Below are 19,226 nucleotides of genomic sequence, written 5' to 3' on the forward strand. Positions count from 1 at the left end.
AGCAGGTACTGGTAGGAACAGACCAGTCTGGAATGTGCCACCCTCCAGCACCCTGTACCTTTCTTGCTAGATGCCTCTGAGAAGCCATAGCCAGGAATGGAGGGGCAGATGACTTCAAACACGTGCTCGTCACTCAGGCCGTGGGCCTTGGGGTCGGTCAGCAGCGGGATGATCTTGTAGAACTCATAGAAGGAGCCAGGCCAGCCGTGCACCATCAGCAAGGGCTTTGGGGTGCGGCCTGAGGGCAGCTGGGGAGGCTTCACGTGGATGAAGTGGATGTCCAGCCCTGGGGAAGAGCACAGTCAGGGTGAGGGACGGAGGGGCCTGCTGCAGTGGAGGCTGAGGTCCTGGGGGTCTTGTTTCCCTGTGTGCCATTCCTGGAGAGAGTAAACACTGTGCCCTTGGTGTCCCTAAGGTTCTGATGACAGTAATAACAAGTCTCACTGTGAGCTTACAGTGAGCTCTGGCTATGTGCATGTCCTCGCTGACCTCCCAGTCACATCAGAGTGTGCTCTCTGGAGGGCAGAGGTGGTCTGGAAGGCACTTCCAGGATTCCACAGCCCAGGACAGAGTCTGGCTTACAGCAGGCTCCATAAACACTTGTTCACTGAGAACACAGCAGGGCGGGAGAGGGCCGTATACCCAGCGACAGCGGGTTGCATTCGACAGAGCTCTGCAGTACAGTCGTGAAAAGTGACTGTCGTCCGTGTGCTCACGTAATGTACAGAAGAGCTCATAGCCATGGAATTAAATGACCATGTCCTGGCCATGGTGTAGCCCAGTTTCGCAGACAGCCTTATGCGTAGTATATTCACATACATGGGGTTATATGTATTTTAAATTTCTTTTAAAAATGGAAATATTTCTATTACTCTTCAACAATTTCATATATTATAGATGCATGTCTATATGTAAATGATTCGTGATAGTACCCACTCCCCAGGACTCTCCTCTCATATTCTTGTCTTGTTTTCTAACTCACTGAGTCCAATTAGAGCTGTCTGTATGTGCATGGACAACCTGCCATCAGCTACAACCCCGAAGAAAAATGACTTCCCCACCAACCGCCAAACAGCTTCTCATCTAGGGGAATGCCATGTTGCCGTTATCAACTAGCCTGACCTGCTTGCTCATGAGTGCAACAGCCATTATGTAGCTTATATTCTCACGAACCTGCCAGAAGCTGAAAATTTTGGAAGTTAAAAATGCCTTTGTCAGTGTAGATCACGTGCCTAGTATACACAAGGCACTGTGTTCAGTGTGAGCGCACTCACACACATATATACACATAGATGCACGCACACGTTCACAAACACACACAGATGAACATACATGCATACACACACGCACACATGCACACACATAGATGTGCACACACACACACATACACACACACAATGTACCTAACTTGTCAAACACGAAAGTCCAAAGCCCAGCCTCCTCGGTTCCCTGCAGAATAGCTTGTTTCCTCTGTGGTAATGGCCCATGTGAGAGTTGTGCCTAGACAGACTGTCACCAGCCCGGAAAAAGGACCAAATTGTGGTTTCTACAGAAGGCATATTGACTTCACATCATAGTAAAGGAGAAAAACCATGGACTAGACCCTCGGGGGCCAAGGACTTTATATAACTCTGTATGCAGAGATTTGAAGTTCTCAGGGATAAGCGCCAAAGTTATACAGAGTAATCATCTAGGAGTGGGACAGCTGAGGACTTTAGTTTTATTCTTTGTGATAAATGTGTTTAATTTTTCTATTATGAACAGATATAAAATGTACATTTTCTACATGTATTGGCTGAAGCATTTCTTATCAATTATAATTTCCCAATTATAAAACTAAACTTTTTAAAGGCCTATTCTATTGCATGGCTAAGAGTGTTTCGTCTGAACATATGTCTCTATACCACGAATGCCTGGTGCTTGATGAGGTCAAAAGAGGGCACTTGATGTCCTGGGACCTGGGGACCCTAATTCTCTGCAAGAGTGGAAAGTACTCTTAGCTGCTGAGCCCAGCTCTCCAGTCCCAGCACTAGACTGGGAAGTTCTCAAATTGTTCTTTAAAGACTTCATCCATTCACATCGTACTGCGGGGCTTGATCCCAGGTGCTGTGTGTTCTAGGCAAATGGCCGGCCATTGAGCCACACCCCTCCCCTGCAGCCCCGGTTACCATGGCTGTAAAAGGCAGGGTGGGCTCTAGAACTTATACATCTGCCTTTTCCACAACAGTCTACGCAGTCTTAGCATCTGCCCAGCCCAGTTAGTCCGCCTCTGTCAGTTTCTGTTTCAGATACCTCACTTAGGTGGAATTGTGAAGAATGCACCCTTTTGTGAAAGACACCTGTCACCCTGGACAACATAATAAATACCCTCCCTAAGGTTTATCTGCCCATGGGGTCACACTGCAGAATTTTTTTCCCTTTGAAACTGTTATCTCTGCCCCAGGTTGAGCCTCAACTTTTGATCCTCCAGCCTCTGTCTTCCAAGTGCTAGGATAAGGGATGGTGATACCAGCTTCGTTTTCTCCCTTTCAAAGCTGTGTGACATTGGTACGTAATTCAGTGCTGTGCAATTCAGGGTTTCTCGGCTTTAATCCGACCTTATTCTCGGATGAAGAAGGATGTTGATTTGAGACCTGACTTGTGTTCTAACACAAGAAACACTTCTAGAACACATTTCCTTTTAACAAAGCTAAGAAGCTGTGCTTGTTCTATTTTAGAACCTTGTTTTTCCCACCTTCCAGTACCTCCCAGGGTCCTTCTCTGCTGCTAAACTTACTGCCCTCTTCAGGTTTACTTTAGTGGGCATCTTTTTTATTTTAGTGGGTATTTTTATGATTTCTGGACTACACTGCAAGGTATGAGGTTATTTTTAATTCAAAATTTAGTACCACATCATCTGATTTTAAAATTAGAAAAAAACCCCATACATCCACATGGGCTCTCCTGAGAAGGTTATGTAAAAACAGCAGAATTTGGATCTAGACTAGGAACTCACTGCCAGGAATACTCGCCTTTATTTGTGGTCCCTTGTAACAGTTACATCACAGAAAGTCAAAGTTATTATCATCATTAATAATTCCTATTAGTATTAGATATAGAGCCCAGTGTCTTGCACAGACTGCCACTGGGCCCCATTCCAGGCAGGAGGATGCAGAAAGCAGGGTGAGGGGCTGTGGGGTCCAGGAAAGGAGCGGAAGGGAAGAACTGCGGGGTATGAGGACTGAAGTGACAGATCGCCCACAAGGCCACCAGAGCACCAGGATTCCAAGCTCAGCAGGCAGACCCCATCCTGTCAGGACCAGGCCTGGGAAAGCGCACACAACTGCTCAGGGGTGAACTCCAGGCTGGAACTGCCTTCTTGGAGCACTCGCACATGGAGGAAGCTTTGTGTTGTGACACAGAGATTGGGGCATCCAGAGGTCACTGGGGTAAAGCTGTGTTCCTAAGTTTGTCTCCAGAAAGGAAACAGCCCTTGGCACCTCCTGCTCTGCACTTTCTTATTCTGCATCCTTGGCTCACCTGTCCCTCACACTTGGCTAGCTCTATTTACCTCGGTGCAGTGGATCCTTCTTCCAAGAAGCCTTACTCACAACTGTAGGAAGCAACTTCGGGGCCTTCTCTCTGTATGCCCCTAACCATGATCCATAAGACAGGAAGACTCGAACCCTGTCCTGTCTAAGTGCCCATCCCAGGCTGAGTACAATACCTGGGATAGAGAAATACCCAGTTCATATCAGCTGCATGGACACAGAAAAGTTGAGACGGCAGAGAGATCCGTGTCTGAGCTCAAGAAGCAGTGCCATTGGCTTTAAATGACAGCCTGTGGGGACTGGTACGTCAGTCTGAACAGATGGCTTTGGGAGAGTGGCTTGGATGCTCTTGACAAAGTCATGGCTGGAGATGCCAGGTTCTGGAGAACTGATGTGGGATTCCCCTCTGTATGCTTTGGATATGATTGGCTAATTTTTTTTTTTTGATTTTTCGAGACAGGGTTTCTCCGTAGCTTTTGGTTCCTGTCCTGGAACTAGCTCTTGTAGACCAGGCTGGCCTCGAACTCACAGAGATCCGCCTGCCTCTGCCTCCCGAGTGCTGGGATTAAAGGCGTGCGCCACCACTGGCCGGCTGATTGGCTAATTAATAAAGAAAATTGGCATGGCCTGATAGGGTAGAACAGAGCTAGGTGGGGAAGACTAAACTGAATAGTGGGAGGAAGGAGGTGGAGTCAAAGAGAAGCTGTGTAGCCCTGCTGGAGACATGGCACCAGAACTTTAGCCGGTAAGCCACAGCCATGTGGCGATACACAGATTAATAGAAATGGGTTAAATTAATATGTAAGAGTTAGCCATTAAGAAGCTAGAGCTAATGGGCCAAGCAGTGATTTAATTAATACAGTTTCTGTGTGATTATTTCTGGGTTAAGTGGCCAGAAACCAACAAGCGGCCTTCTTACAACAGAGAACAGCCTAGCAGCACACGTGAAGAGTGAAACTTGACCACAGAGTAACTCCAGACTCCACCTATAGTCCCAGATATTTGGGAGGCTGAGGCAGGAGAGTCATTTATTTATGCTCCCAAATTCAGACCAGCCTGGACCATACAGTGAAACAGCATCCTAAAACAATGGACAAAAGATTTGAACACAAATTTCTCCAAAGATCTAAAAATGACTAATATGCAAAGAAAAGATGCTTGATACCATTAATCACAGTGAATAATAAGTCTGCATCACCACAAACAAACAAAATGACAATATATGTCACACAATATCAATCTATACTCTGTAGCATGGCTAGTGTCACAAATTCCAGGAATTAACAAGCCTTTGGGGAGGATATGGAGAAATGGAGAATCTGGAACACCTCTGCACTCTGGAGGGCACTTAAAATGTCCTGTTGCTGATGGTTTCTATCTGATTCAGCATTGCCATTTCTAGGTGGCAGCCCAAACAGTTGAAGAGTCTCTTTGCTTTCTTTTGTGGTTTGAAACAGGGTCTTATGTGGATGGCCTATTTTGACCTAGAACACTTATCCTCCTGCCTATACCTCTAAAGCGCTGGGATTACAGGCATGCAGCACTGTGTCTGGCCATAAGCAGGGTCTTCAGGAGGTGAGCATTATTTACAACAGCCAAAGGTGTCAGCTTGGGATGGTGGAAAGCTTCTGGAAACAGCCTGCCTGACAATGAATCATCTTCATGCCATGGGACAACACACTTCTTGCCATGGAGCTACTGAACTGTGAACTTCAAGATCACCAAGGTCAGCAAATTTTATGTTACATGCATTTTACCACAATAAAAATAAACGGGTTAAAAACTTAACAGCATGATTTAATTTTACTAAAGATTCCCTGCTTAACCAAATGTTGGCAAATTTTTGCTTTCTATTAAGGGTCTATTAATTCAGATAAAATGACCCTGGGGTCAACCTTCCTGGAAATAAAGAATTAACTTTGTGCTAACTCTTTATTTCAGGGCTAATCTTAGGGACAGTGTGAGGAGGGACTTGGTCATGAGGTTGAGGGCTATAGTTGGACAGGACAGTTTATCTCAGGGCTGACTGTTGAGCGCCCCAATGGATCGCCTAGCCCAAAACTCCAGCAGGGGCTGAGCTGATTCAGGCCATGCTCAGACCCAAGGCTTCCTTTACCGATACCGCACAAGGACCTCTAGATTCCCAACTGGGCTTTACAGGTCTCTGCTTGTAAAATCATTGATCTGCCATCAAGTCTAGTGCTACACACTGATGGTTTGTTGATTCTTGGCATTATTTGTACATCCTGGCAAGATGGTGAACCACATATCTTTGTGACCTTCCACTGGATTCCAGGGTACGGCAGCATGATTGACTTGGGGTCACTGATCTTCCTGCATCCTGGGGTACTGCAGTATGGTTGATGTTGGGTCACTCATCTCACACAGGAAGGCTTCCCCTGTGACTCACACACCCCTAGGTCCGGCTGGGCGTCTGCAAACTCACCTTCAATCTTGGTCTTGAAGTGAGGGTACTGGTTGAGGATCTCCACCTGCTTCCTCCAGTCAAACTCGTTCCTCCAGTAGGACACCACTTTCTTCATGTAGTTGGAGTTGAAGCCATAGTGGAAGCGACTGCCCTCCAAAGGTGGGGATGCCCGGAACCTATCGATCCTGTGGTGTAAGTCCTGCAGTGAAGAAGTCAGGGTGGGTGGGCAGAGGCAGGAGAGAGCTGTGTCCACAACTCAGAGTGAACCCTGCAGCCACAGATGAATACTGTGGAGGGGCCACACAGGGCCCATGGGTGTCACTGGATCCCTGAGAGGCTTATGGGTTCTCCCTGTGGACTTCAAATTCCCTTTCTCTATTGGTGGGATGGGAGGTGCAGGGAGAGACTGGAAGACTGCTCAGGCCACACATGATCCGTTCTCCCTTCCAGCTCCCTTCCAGGCATCTTCTCATTCCTTAGGTGTGTCAATAATACTCACTTTTAACACACCAAGTCATGTATAGGTCTGGAACTGGAATACTTTGCAGGGAGTCACATATCAAGGTTTTAGGCAAAATGCAAGCTCTCTCTACTCTTTCCCTGAAGTGAAGAACCAGTCACAGATGGTCCCCGCATGAGCAGTGAGGCCATGGCCACAGATGACCCCCCGCATGAGCAGCGAAGTAGCGCTCTAGTCAAACTTACACACAGGACTGAAGCTCAAACGCCAGACAATCATTGCATGACTTTAATTATTACTTTTCTTTTTTTTCCCCATGCTCCTTTAAAGACACCGAAGTTAACTCACCAGGCAGTTAAAATACAAGTGGTATGCTACACCTGGCCTTGAGCCATGGTATGCCGGTCCTTGCTGCACAGTATCAAATAACCCTAACTCAGATAAAAAGGACACAGGATCCAAATACAGAGGATTCAGTTCAAAGTTCAGCATTACAGTGGAGGGACGTGCCTGGTGCCCCATGGAGTGGCTCAGGTGTCATTATTCCCAGCAGTTTTCATGTCCCTCGGCCTCTCCCAAACAGGTTTGGAAACCTAGACTCCTTCCATGTCTTGGCTCCATTCAGGAGGATCCTCAGAGCTCAGCTTCCGCCCTCAGAAGCAAGGGCCCAGCATGCCCCACACAGGAACCTCAGCCACTTGCTCTTGGCTTCAGTCCAGTTCCCGGTCTCAATCCCTTCCTCCTGGGACCTTTTGTGACCTTTTGCTAGAGCCGATGACATTAATCTCTACAGATGTGTGGGTCAGTCTATCATTGGATACTCCCTTTTCGCGGATGGATGCTAAATGCTGAGCTGTGTGAGGGAGGGGTCTCTGTTCTCCAGGCACCCGGTGGGGCACCTGTCACAGTAGCTGCGTAAGGACTGCACGAGGAAGCAAAGGATGCGCTTTGTAAGGTGTGCCTCTTTGGGACCCCACTTGAGTCTGGCTCCTCCCTCCACCCGCTGGCCCCTCCTTTCTGACTCCAACTCTACATGGAAAGGCCAGGATACTTAGACTTAGAATCCATCACCCGGGACCCACTGCTGGACCATTCTCAGGGCCCACCTCTGAGAGCCGGTGCAACAAGTGATTATGTGGATTCCCCTCTGTATGCTGTGACTAGGTTTTCTTGTCACTGGTTAATGAATAAAGCTGTTTTGGCCAATGATGTAGCAGAGCAAAACCAGGCAGAAAATCCAACAGAAATATATAGAAAGTAGGTGAAGTCAGGAGATACTATGTAGCTGCCAAAGGAGAAGGACCTGGAAACTTTCCCGTAAGCCACAGCCTTTTGGCAATACACAGGTTAATAGAAATGGGTTAATTCAAGATGTAAGAGCTAGCTAGAAATATGCCCGAGTCATTGGCCAAATAATGTTGTAACTAATACAGTTTCTGTGTGATTATTCAGGTCTGAGCAGCTGGGAAATGAAAGAGCAATCTCTGTTTACAAGTGACAATAGACAGGCTTGCTGTAATGATATGATGGGCCCAGAAGTGGTCAACACAGTAGGGGCCGCCTACCCAAGGCTGACCTGTGGTCTCCACATGACTGTATTTCCTGAACACTACTTCCCTCTGTACTTGTGACTTCCATATCTATCCCGGGCATCTGCTCACTTTCTCCCTTCAACTCTGCAAGTGGGCATGAGGGAAGGAGGATGGAAACTTCCTTTGGTCTCTGATGAATACAGTGACATTGGGGAGCCCTCCTGGGTCTTGTGTGGGAGAGGAAAATAGCTAGAGATGGGGTTAGTAAGTAGGAAATACCATTTAGGAGCAAAATGTATCTTCCCCCAAGGGCTAGCATGGACAGACAAAACCTCAAGATGGCCCATTTCTTAAGTTCCATCTTCAACCATGTCCCCACTCTGTTCTAAGGAAACCACAGCCAGTCTGCCCCTTTGGTTCCTACCCAGGCTGGGAAAGGGTGTCTCACCTTGATCTCCTCGTCTGATGTTTCCACCTTGAAAGGTCGGATGCTCTCATCTTCTCTGGCTGAGGGCTTTGACCCTGGGCCCCACCAGCCATCTCCAAGTGGTAAAGGTTCCTCCTTGTCCCGGGAGACAAACCAGTAGATGACAAGGCCCAGCACCAAGGCCAGGAGGAGTTCCAGCCACATGACTCCTGTAAGATTGAATGGGATCCATCAGCAAGAGCAGCGACCCAGCCAGAACCTCACGTCTAGCTTTGCAGAGACTAGCTACCAAAAAGGCTCTTCCCAGTGCATCCCCCAATGTGATGATAACCTTGACTGTCAGCTTGTCCCAAAGCTAGGAGAAAACCGCCGGGCATGCCTGTGAGAGTACTTCCGGGAAAGATGGACTGAGGCGGGAAGACCCACCCTGGATTTGGTTGGTGCCATTCCACGTCGAGAGCCCCAGGCTGAACAGAGGGAGAAAGCGAGCTAAACACCAGCACCCAGCTCTCTCTGCTCCCTGATGGCACAGTGTGACCAGCGATCTGCTCCTGCCACCATGTCTGCCTGCTGTGATCGACTCTATCCTCAAGCACAGTCCAAACCAAGTCTTCCACCCATAAGTCGCTTAGCAGGTATTTTGTGACAACAACCAGGAAATAAGTCACATGTGACCCGCTCCTGGTCTTACTCATGTTTGTCCTGTGAGAGAAGTGAAGGGCGCCAGGATGAAAATGGCGTTTATTGTGTCATCCCCACAAAAAAACACTTATGAGAAAATAATTCTTCTACGTGACTGATAGTAGCTGTGGCTAAGGACTCTGTCATAACCTAAGCTTGCACAGTGGGTGCCACAGTCCTACACAGAAACACTTCTGCAAGGACAACAGTGTAGCCAATGTCTTCCGCCTCATTATGAAGTCACTTTCTTTATCAGTAACAGTGGCCAAGGCTACTGTTTCAATGTATTTGATGTCGTGCAACTTTGTTTTAATTTTGTCTGTTATTGTTGTTATTATTATAATCCCTGGTCTCGAGTATAGCAGGCAAGGGCTCTCTCTATCACTGGTGAGCTACACTGCCAGTCCTCATTTTTGCCTTTAAAAAACTCCCTTTGTTTCAATCTTTTCTAATATGGGCATAATTTACTATGACCTGTGTATTCTCTTATACTTTTGGTTGTGAGCCTAGTCTTAACAGCTGAGCCATCTCTACAGTCCTTACCTGTGTATTCTCATTGCCTTGTTTTTTGCTATTCCTAAATTAATAGTAACATTTGGAGAAACACTGGTTCTTGTTTGGTTTCAATGATTTTTGAGACGGAGTTTGGCTATAGTACTAGGCTGGCCATGAACCCCAGCCATCTTCTTCTCTCAGGCTTCCTAGTACCCAGGATTACAGGTATGCCTCATCATGTCTGGTCAGTAATTTTCTAATTTAGGCCAACAGTGCTGAAGAAATATAATATTAAATTATGTAAAATGTTAGAGAGACAAACTCACTCATAACTCCAGTAAGCAATGAGAACCGCCCGCATCCCTGGGACACATATAGGGTGGCTTCAGCACAGTGCTGGGTGGAGGCTGGGGAGGCTGCATATGGAGGCCTGGGCCTTCCGAGGGGCCTTCTGCTCCTGAGGTCATTCAGAAACTCTCTACACCCTGCATGTGTGAAAAGAGGGGCTTCTGTCCCATGTGTGGTCCTGGGAGGAGGGTTCTTCATGGGGCACAAGGGAAAGTGACAGGACAGAGTCCTGGGACACTGCACACAGCTGGTGGGGGACAATGCTAGGAAGCCTGCCTTTGGCTACGCGTGTCATCTCAGTGTGTTTTCACTAGCTTTAATGAAACAGGACGGACATGTCTGCAGTGTACTCATGGGCATGGGCGAGCAACTGCACAGCTGATGTCATCCCAACAAAGAGAAAGCTTACACCCCGAACCTGTCGCTTCTTTCGTCCCCAGGGTATCCTGGGCCCTCGGTAACCACGTCTCCGGTTTCTGTGGGCACACACTATTACATTTCAGAAAATCCAAGCTGTACTGGCACGCCCATGAGTCTGAGCCTTTTGTCTTTTCTCTCAGGAGGAAGAAGAACTTGTATCTGCAAACCAATACAGAAAGGTCCCAGCCCAGCATTGTGGCCTGGCATTTCAGCTTCCATCTTCCGAGTGCAGTGCCTTGCCTGGCACGAACATGAACTTATCCTTGGAGAAAGGGCAGAGGAGGTTTCTCTGGGCACACTATAGTCAGGACCAGTCTGGAGCGATGGAGGAGGGGCAGCAGCCTAAGGCAGGAAAACCCTTTAGAAAAACACCTGTGCGCACACCACCCGCTAATTTCAAACGGTCAGGTCTCAATCAGTGTTGAGGCCCCAGGTATAACCTGGTGAAAGTTGCCCTTTTAAGCTGAGAACTGGGCCACCCAATGCCATTTCCAGGGATACCAGGCCATACAAAGGGCCAGTCAAGAGCCTTCCACAGAAGTGGCTTGATGTAGGGGCACCTGTTTCTTGATGTGGACAGAATCTCATATGGAAACTGCTTCTGTCTGGCAGTGACCTTACTGATCTCCCCAGTGCCGCCTTCAGTCTCAGAGTCACCGCTGTTTCTTCCCTTATACCCACCCATCCCCGGAACTAGTGCCACGGCCATCCCTTCCTGAACAGAGACCTCATCACCCCACATCAGATGCTGCCAGAGATCTCAGCCGAAGTTGTCGGGATGCTGAGATCCCAGGACAGCCATCCGTGGGAGCCGTGCGCTGTAAATACAGACTCCTACTTGCACTTGTCCCCCTCTTTGGACTGGAAGGGTCTGTGTGGCTCAAAGTCTCTGTGAGAATGTTTCCTGAGAGCCTGGGTGCCGGAGAGCAAGCTTGGTCCATTCTAATGAGAGGATGCTGCGTGTGTGTATGAATTTCTATGTGAGTGTATCTCGGTCTCTCTTTCTTGCTCATTCGCGCTCTGTGCGTGCGTGCGTGCGTGTGTGTGTGTGTGTGTATTTGTGCACCTCTCTCTGTGTCTGTGTTCATGCATGTATTTCTCTTTCCCTGTGCATGTGTTTGTGTGAATCTCTCTCTGTTGGTATGCACTCCCTCATTCCGGCTCCAGACCAAGGCTCTTGTCTCTCAGCCTGAGGCTCCCTCAGCCCCTGTCCTCAGATCCCCAGTCAGTCAGGTGGTGAGAACCGCTTAAATTAAACAGGTTAGAGACAGCTGAAGTGGAGTCCCTCTGAAGCCAGACAGGGACTTTGCATGGTCTTTTTTTTTTTTTCCATTTCCAGAGACTCTGCCCTTATCAGAAGGTCCTCTTCTTTGAGAAGACAGAATGCTGTCACCTGTTGCCCCAGAACTACTGAGAGAAGACCAATTTTGCATGATGTCATCAGGAGAACTGCAAGAGTCAGCAGGAAAGAGGGCCGTCCTGCCCAGAGAACTTGACAATCAGTCCCCCCACCAGACAGGCAACAGTAAAAGGACAAAGACTCCTTATTTGCTTTCCTTGGGGACAGAAGTGCCTGCCTTTTCCTTTTCTGGGTGGAATTATCCCAGCATTCTCTGCTCTTCCCCAGGGCTCAGTGCAAGTGCCTTGACCCTTTCGTGGTCACAGCACCCAGAGCCGGGGGACAGGTGAGGGGGGCTGAATGTGAGTCCCTACCTACCCTGCCTTTTCACACATGCACAGCCCCAATGACTCAGCTGATCCACTGTGTGTGCAGGGCGGTTATGACTCTGGACTTCAGACAGCAAACAGAACCACAGTGACAGAGACCCGGAGTCCCAGAGAACAGAATCCAGGTAAAAGGGCATTCCGATGACTCATGATGGTCTTGCCCCAAATTGTCACCCCTTATGCAGGGCTTTGTTTACCCATGGGTGACAGAAGCCTGAGAATGTAAATAGAAATTTGAGAAATAATTCTTAGTTTAAAACTGAGTGCTGGGCTGGCAAGATGGCGCCATGGAATAAAGGCACTCGCTGCTAACCCTGGTGGCCTTGGCTTGACCTTGGGGATCTACAAGGTGGAGGGAAGAACTGACTCTGGTGAGCTGTGCTTCCACCCCTTCACATCCCCTCCCTCCCCCAAGACCCCAAACAAACAAAACCCCAAAGCTGAGGCTGTAAGTGGTGACGTCACCCACTGCTTTGTCCAACGTATCCATAACGTATACACTAGGTGTATCCATGACGTATACACTAGGTGTTCTTTAGCTGCATAGGAGCACCCACAGTTATCACAGAGATGGTTTCAGTGACTCCATTTCACTTGGCTGCCGTGGTGTTGGGATGTCCCACAGTACAGTGCTGTCAACGTGCAATTGAGTTATTAGCTATTGTCAACTTCCTGTTGGGTCTCATTATAAGCTCTGCTTTATAATGGGCAAGGAGGTACAGGAATGTGTGGGATGTTACAGGTTTCAGAACTGCTTTTGGCTTAAGGCATTCATGTGGTGGAGTGTCTTGGAAAGTATTGTCCTTCAAAAAGCTCAAGAATAGAGTGGTGCATGCGTGTGTGTGTATGTGTGTGTGTGTGTGTGTGTGTGTGTGTGTGTGTATGTGTGTATAAATCAACAGATCTAAAGAGCAATTTAAAGGCTCTGTCCTTTACATTAGAATCCAGGTGACAAGAGTATTAGTATTATCTATTATTGTGGTGGTTTGAAAGAAAATGGCCCCCATAGACAGTGGGACTATTAGGAGGTGTGGCTTTGTTGGAGTAGTTGTGGTCCTGTTGGAGGAAGTGTGTCACTGTGAGGGTGGGCTCTGAGGGCTCGTGTGTGTTCAAGCCATGCCCAGTGTCTCAGACCACTTTCTGTTGCTAACAGATCAAGATGTAGGACTCTTAGTTCTGTCTCCAGCACTGTGTCTCCCTCACGCCACCATGCTTCCTACCATGATGACAAAGGACTAAACCTCTGGACTGTAATCTAGACCCAGTTAAATGTTTTCCTTTATAAGAGTTGCTGTGGTCTTGGTGTCTCTTCACAGCAATAGAAACCCTAACTAAGACAATCTTATAAAACAGTAGTATGCTTTGCTCCAGTGCTTTGGAGCCCCTGGGCCTCAGACTACAAAGCAGGACCAGCTGCATTGTCTCAGTTCACCCCTGACTAACACTACTTGTTACTTAATAGCAGGTAATAATAGCACACACAGACCCGAGCCTCTGACTAGCCTCAAGTAGCTTGCATTGCCCTTCTGCAGGCTGGATTTGCTGCATTCACAGGTGAACCCACTATTTGTGGACCTTTTCTAAAAACAAAGAAACACAAAAGTCCCCCAACACTTATTTAAGATAAGAATTGGAGAAGGGCAGTGCCTAGCTACATGCTTGTGAGGGCTCCAATTCATGGCCAAAGACTGCATTCCTGCCACAGAGAATGCTGCACGTCCCCTCCCTGGCTCTCTTCCCCAGGACACGTTGACAGACTGAAGCTTTCAAACCAACCCTGGGACCTCAGAACACTGATACTTGTGCTCCCAGATACTGCGGCCCCCATGGGGTCTCCTGGACGGTGAGTCATTTCTCCTCCAACAGAAGGGATAATAAGCAATATCTTCTGCTAGACAGTGGGTAGTAGATCCTGGAAGGGGTAGAGCCTGGAGTCTGACCAATCAGAGATGGTGCCCACAGTGTCGATGGGTATCTTTGCCCGCATACCCCTCTTCCCCTGAGACTGAGCACTTGGGATGCCCACCATCTAGAGCAGGGTAGACGTGGCTCCTGCTTCTTTTGGAGACTGGACAAGGGACTTCAAGCACTGATGGATCCTGAAGTCCACGGGATGAAGAGTACAGGTATGTATGTAGTCCAGAAGGGTAGGAACACTGCTGCGATTCTCCGTGGTGGAGGCCACTGTAGGGAGACGCCATGATGAGCCCAGGTGGTTATGGGCACCTCACTGTGATAAGCCACTGACTTTTTCATGGACCTTCTACAAGAGGTCAGGCTCAGATGATCCAATTTCTGGAAGAGCGTGGCTCAGAGGGTAGACCTAACCTTGAGTCCTCTGGGAAGATGTGTCCTTTCATTGTCTCTAAATGTCAGGGACCATGCAATGCCTGTGGTCAGGGATGCATGTTAGCACACTTGGTTATACAGTGAGGATGCTACCTGGCTTTCCTCCAGGGCTTCTGTGCCATGACACCCCAAACAGCAGCTTTGACACATTGGCGTTAGGGACAGGAGAATCTTGGAGGTACAATAAGGGGCTTTCTAGTGTTTTCTTCGTTAGGTGGTTCCGTTTGCAGCTCTATCATTCAGCACCTGTGGGGCTCTGGAGAAATTGTGAAACCTTTGACCCTTTGTCATCTAGAGTGTGGGGATCATCAACCTATCAGGCTGCTGGTGAAGACTGAAGGGATCTGAGCAGGTGCTCCACCAAAGTGGGCGCTCTTTCATTTTCCCTAATCCACTGTGTGGGACCCTCATATCCAAGTGCTCTACAGCAGCCTAGGTGCACAGAACCAGGCTGAAGGTGAGAGGGTACATAGTGGAGACCCCCGTGTCCTGAGGCGCCCACTGTCCTGCGCATACGCCATCACCAAAGCTGTGCTGCAGGATTAAGCCCAACCCAGCTCATGGAGACCTGAGACCACCCATGTTCTGTAAGTCATGGCCATGGGGTGCCTGCTTTTGCTATTAGCTTGGAGAAGTTCTGTTTTCACCATCAAGGCTCCCACTGCTGTCTGCTGAGCCTCTACATTGTAGCAAAGAGCTACAGTGATGTCTTCTGTGTGGTTCCTTTCTGCTGCAGTAGAGAACATTCTAACCTCTTTAAACACCAGGGTTAGCCCAGCGGTGGTGGCGCACACCTTTAATCCCAGCACTCGGAAGGCAGAGGCAGGCAAGAGTTCGAGGTCAGCCTGGTCTACAAAAGCTAGTTCCAGGACAGGTACCAAAGCTACAGAGAGAAACCCTGTTTTGAAAACAACCTAAATGCCCCTCTTCTGAAGAATGGATAAGGAAAATGTGGTACATTTACACAGTGGAGTACTACACAGAGAAAAAAATAATGACATCTTGAAATTTGCAGACAAATGGATGGATCTTGAAAACATCATATTGAATGAGGTAACCCAGACCCCAAAAGACAAATATAATATGTACTCACTCATAAGTGGCTTTTAGACATAAAGCAAAGAAAAACCAGCCTACATATCACAATCCCAGAGAACCTAGACAACAAAGAGGACCTAAGAGAGACATATATGGATTTAATCTACATGGGAAGTAGAAAAAGATAATATCTGCTGAGTAAATTGGGAGCATGGGGATCATGGGAGAGAGTAGAAGGGAAGGGGAGAAGAAGGGAGGGGAGCGGAGAAAAATATATACCTCAAAAAATATTTAAAAATATCATTTTAACATGAACAATTCTAAGCTGAAATTTGATAGAATAAGCTATAAACAGCAAAACTACAACTAAGTAAGAATTTTTATGTTTTAGAAAAACATATATTTCCTAATTTAAAAAAAACACCAAAAACTCTGTCTTGAAAAACCAAAAAAAAAAAAAAAAACCAACCAAACAACAACAACAAAACCCCCAGGGTTTAGGGGATATCGGGAAAGAAGAGGGAACAAAACAAAAGCGCAGGTCCCAAGTCCTTTCCACCACGCTAGCACCTGAAACTGGGGGCTAATTTATCTGTACCAAAGGTTTCTTCCTCCCAGTAGTCTTTTTATTTGTTTTGTAACCCAATGTTCCAATGAGGAAAAACACCCGCTCAGAGTTGGAGAAGAAGCCTTTCTAAAAGAAGGCAGGGCTTGGGGTGTGGCTCTGGGCAGAAGTTCCTGGCACATGGAGATGTGTTTGGTGCCTAGTGCTACAAAAGCCAAAGGAAATTGTATTTTCTTTCTTGCAGCCATGGTATTCACCCCACGAAATGATGAGTTGCCTAGTAAAGAAGATGTGTTTTTAGTGGGTTTTTTGTTCTTTTGTTTTTGGTTTTTCAAGACAGGGTTTTTCTGTGAAACACAGTCCTGGCTGTCCTGGAACTTGCTTTATAGACCAGGCTGGTCAAATTCACAGAGATCCAGCTGCCTGTGCTTCCCTAGTGCTGGGATTAAAGGTGTGCACCATCTTGTACTGGAGAAGATGCATTTAAACAACAGAAGGCAGCTCATACATTTGTTACAACATTGTTGGGGAGGACGGGAGGGGAATGGCTCAGCGGTTAGAAGCATCAGCTACTCTTTCAGGTGATGGGGATTCCATTCCCAGTGCTCACATCCACCTGGAACTCTAGTTCCTGGTGCCCTGGCATCTGCCTGCATTGCACACACAAGGCTCACAGATATACACCCAGGCAAAACACCTAGGTGCATAAAATTAAAAAAAAAACACATAGTAAATGGAGGACAGGGGTCATTTATTGGAAATTTGAGGAGCAATCAAGTCCTTATAGGAAGGATTAAGGTTATACATATTTTAATATTAGGTGTTGGTATGCATCTCGCCTTGGTGGCAGAGTGCTTATCCAGCATAATCCATGCCACAGATTAAATATTGTACTTATTAGCTTTTGTACCATTCAGATAACTTCTAAACAAATGCACATGTTATCTACTCTATTAAATGTAAATTTTAGTTCTACATTTCTACACCTGAAAAGCTTTATCTGGGAATGCATTTCAACAGTGTCAGAGTCTTGTACAACACACCCAAGCAGGTGTGACAAGAGTGACCGGGCCACTGCTGTGCGACTTCCTTCTGTCTGTGACATCCGTGAGACAAAGATCGGTCTGGAAACCTATGTGTGCCAGCAGCCTGGTGAAAAATGTAAACCAATGCAGACAAAGTTGGCAAGGTGGGGATAGGGTAAAGATAGGTGTAGGGAGATGGGGACGAGGCCATTGGAGAACTGGTGTGTAAGAGAGGGAGACATCCATGCAGTGAACCCACTGTCACTGCAGAGACGGCCGAGGCATGTGTGTTTATTCCAGACTTCTTGTGAGTCTCACATCTTTATACCTGCCCACCAGCTTGCTTTCTCAGGTGTCTCCCAATCTCCAACACAAGTGGTACGGAACTGTCATCCTGCCTGCCCCCTGAGCCTTTCATCTTCTGGGGTTTCCACTCCCATGCTACCGCCAGGTTCCCAAACACAGATTCCCTGGCATTCCCTTATTCCACTGACATATCTGTAAGCCCCACAACTTTTCTTCCAAAGCATAGCAATCAAGTCTACCTCCGCCATCACACCCAGCCCAGGCACCTACAGGATCTCCCCAGGACTGCTGCAAGGCCCCCTCCCCACTTAACTCTCTCTCTCTCTCTCTCTCTCTCTCTCTCTCTCTCTCTCTCTCTCTCACACACACACACACACACACACACACCCTCAAGGAACTTCCCATGATTACAAGACAAAGAAAAACTTCTTAATGTGTCCTGGAAGGCCTGTGTGGGCTGATGACCCACCTCTCCCTGCCGCCCACAGTTGGACCATCTTTGTTTAGTACTTGTGTTCAGCCATCTCTGTTGTCCCAGAGCTCTGAGGGGGCTGCTAACTGCCACCTCCTTCATTTCTGTTGGTGCCTAGTCCCCGTGCCGTGGCTGGTGCCTCTCACAGCAAGCAGGCTTCTTCAGACCCCTTCTGAACTCTCAGACCTTGCACATGACAACAGAAGTTTTGAATGAAAAGGATTTTAAATTCTCCTTAAGCAATACAGCTTATCTCTCAGTCTAGTCTGAATGGCTAAAGGACTGAGGATTATTCAAAGCATGGAGAAAGACTAGAGAGTAGTGTTGGTGCCAATGGGTACTCACGGCGAGTCCCAGGGTTTGGGCTGCCAACTGCTCTCAGACAGAAGTCTGCACTCTGTAACCCAGCAAGTGCTCAGACATGCTCCCTGAAGTCACCCTAAAGTACAAGCTAATAGTGACTCAGCAGATCTGCTCTTTGCAAGTTACAGGCCTGGATACTCGGGGGCACTTTCCAGAGCCAAGGCCAACCAAGAGTCCAGTCCTGCCAGTGTTGGCAGTAGGCCCTGGGTCTGACTGGGCATGAGGCTTGCAAGAGTTCTTGGTCATGGCGTGGGCTCCTGGAAGCTCCTCCTGGGGCCATCACACTTTGGCTTGGGAATTATGAGGGCAGAGGGGTTGTGGGGAAACCGTGTTCCTGTTACCCTCAGATGTCAGGCCAGAGGAGAGGAAGGTGAGGCCTCCTCTCGGCCTAACCAGCCCTGCAATCCCATTTCCCTTCCTGGGGAGACAGGGATGCATTTGGTCCCTCCTGCACTCCAGTCAGCCTGTCACACACACAGACACTCCTGTTAGGGAGCAATGACAGACAAGCAGAGGCCTCCTCAGACCATACAGATGGCTAATGGCCAGTCTCTTCTCCCTCAGGGTCACTGTGGCTCTGCATTGGGCCTAATGTCTTGTTTCTCTCAGAACATGGCCTTGGAGCTGAGCTGAGGAAAACAGATCAGAGTTGACCAGCAGGAGAAGGTTGGAGTGTTTTTGAAGGCAAACGTGGAAGAGAGAAAGAAGGGAACGGCGGCGTTGGGTTCAGCAGAGGTGGGTGGAAAATTTAGGATCTGAAAGTGTACTCTGCTGAAGCACCCCAGGGCCCAGGGCCAGCCCAGCTGGAGGCCAGGCCCTCAGTGCTGTCCCTGTTCCCTAAGGAAAGAGACTGTCCTTGTCCAGGTCTCAATCTGACCACCGCCAGAGGGGCTGGCTGGGGAGGGCTGGGAGCACACGTGCGAGCGGGCGGGCCCTGAATGGCTTCGGAGAGGGAGTGCATACTTCCAGCACAGAAAAGCCACATGAGATTATTGGTTCAACCCTGTGTCTATAAGCCTTAAACATAAGGAGGTTGGACAATTGGCCCGCTAATTAGTT

General features: G+C 48.0%; 1 protein-coding gene across 1 annotated transcript in view; it reads right to left on the reverse strand.

Annotated features, from left to right (window-relative positions):
- The window catches only part of LOC121435840 (epoxide hydrolase 1), a 32,446-nt gene that overhangs the window by 5,846 nt on the left and 7,374 nt on the right, over window positions 1-19,226 (reverse strand). Inside the window, exons 2-4 of the mRNA XM_041635338.1 lie at window positions 8,399-8,586; window positions 5,977-6,157; window positions 59-286 (exon numbers count right to left, since the gene is read on the reverse strand). Of these exons, the coding sequence (XP_041491272.1) occupies window positions 59-286; window positions 5,977-6,157; window positions 8,399-8,581 (592 nt within the window). The 5' untranslated portion in view covers window positions 8,582-8,586. The remainder of the gene's footprint in view (window positions 1-58; window positions 287-5,976; window positions 6,158-8,398; window positions 8,587-19,226) is intronic.

Source organism: Microtus oregoni, unplaced genomic scaffold (genome assembly GCF_018167655.1).
Source record: "Microtus oregoni isolate MIOR12 unplaced genomic scaffold, Mior012 000047F_ref0000412, whole genome shotgun sequence".
NCBI classification, from domain to species: domain Eukaryota; kingdom Metazoa; phylum Chordata; class Mammalia; order Rodentia; family Cricetidae; genus Microtus; species Microtus oregoni.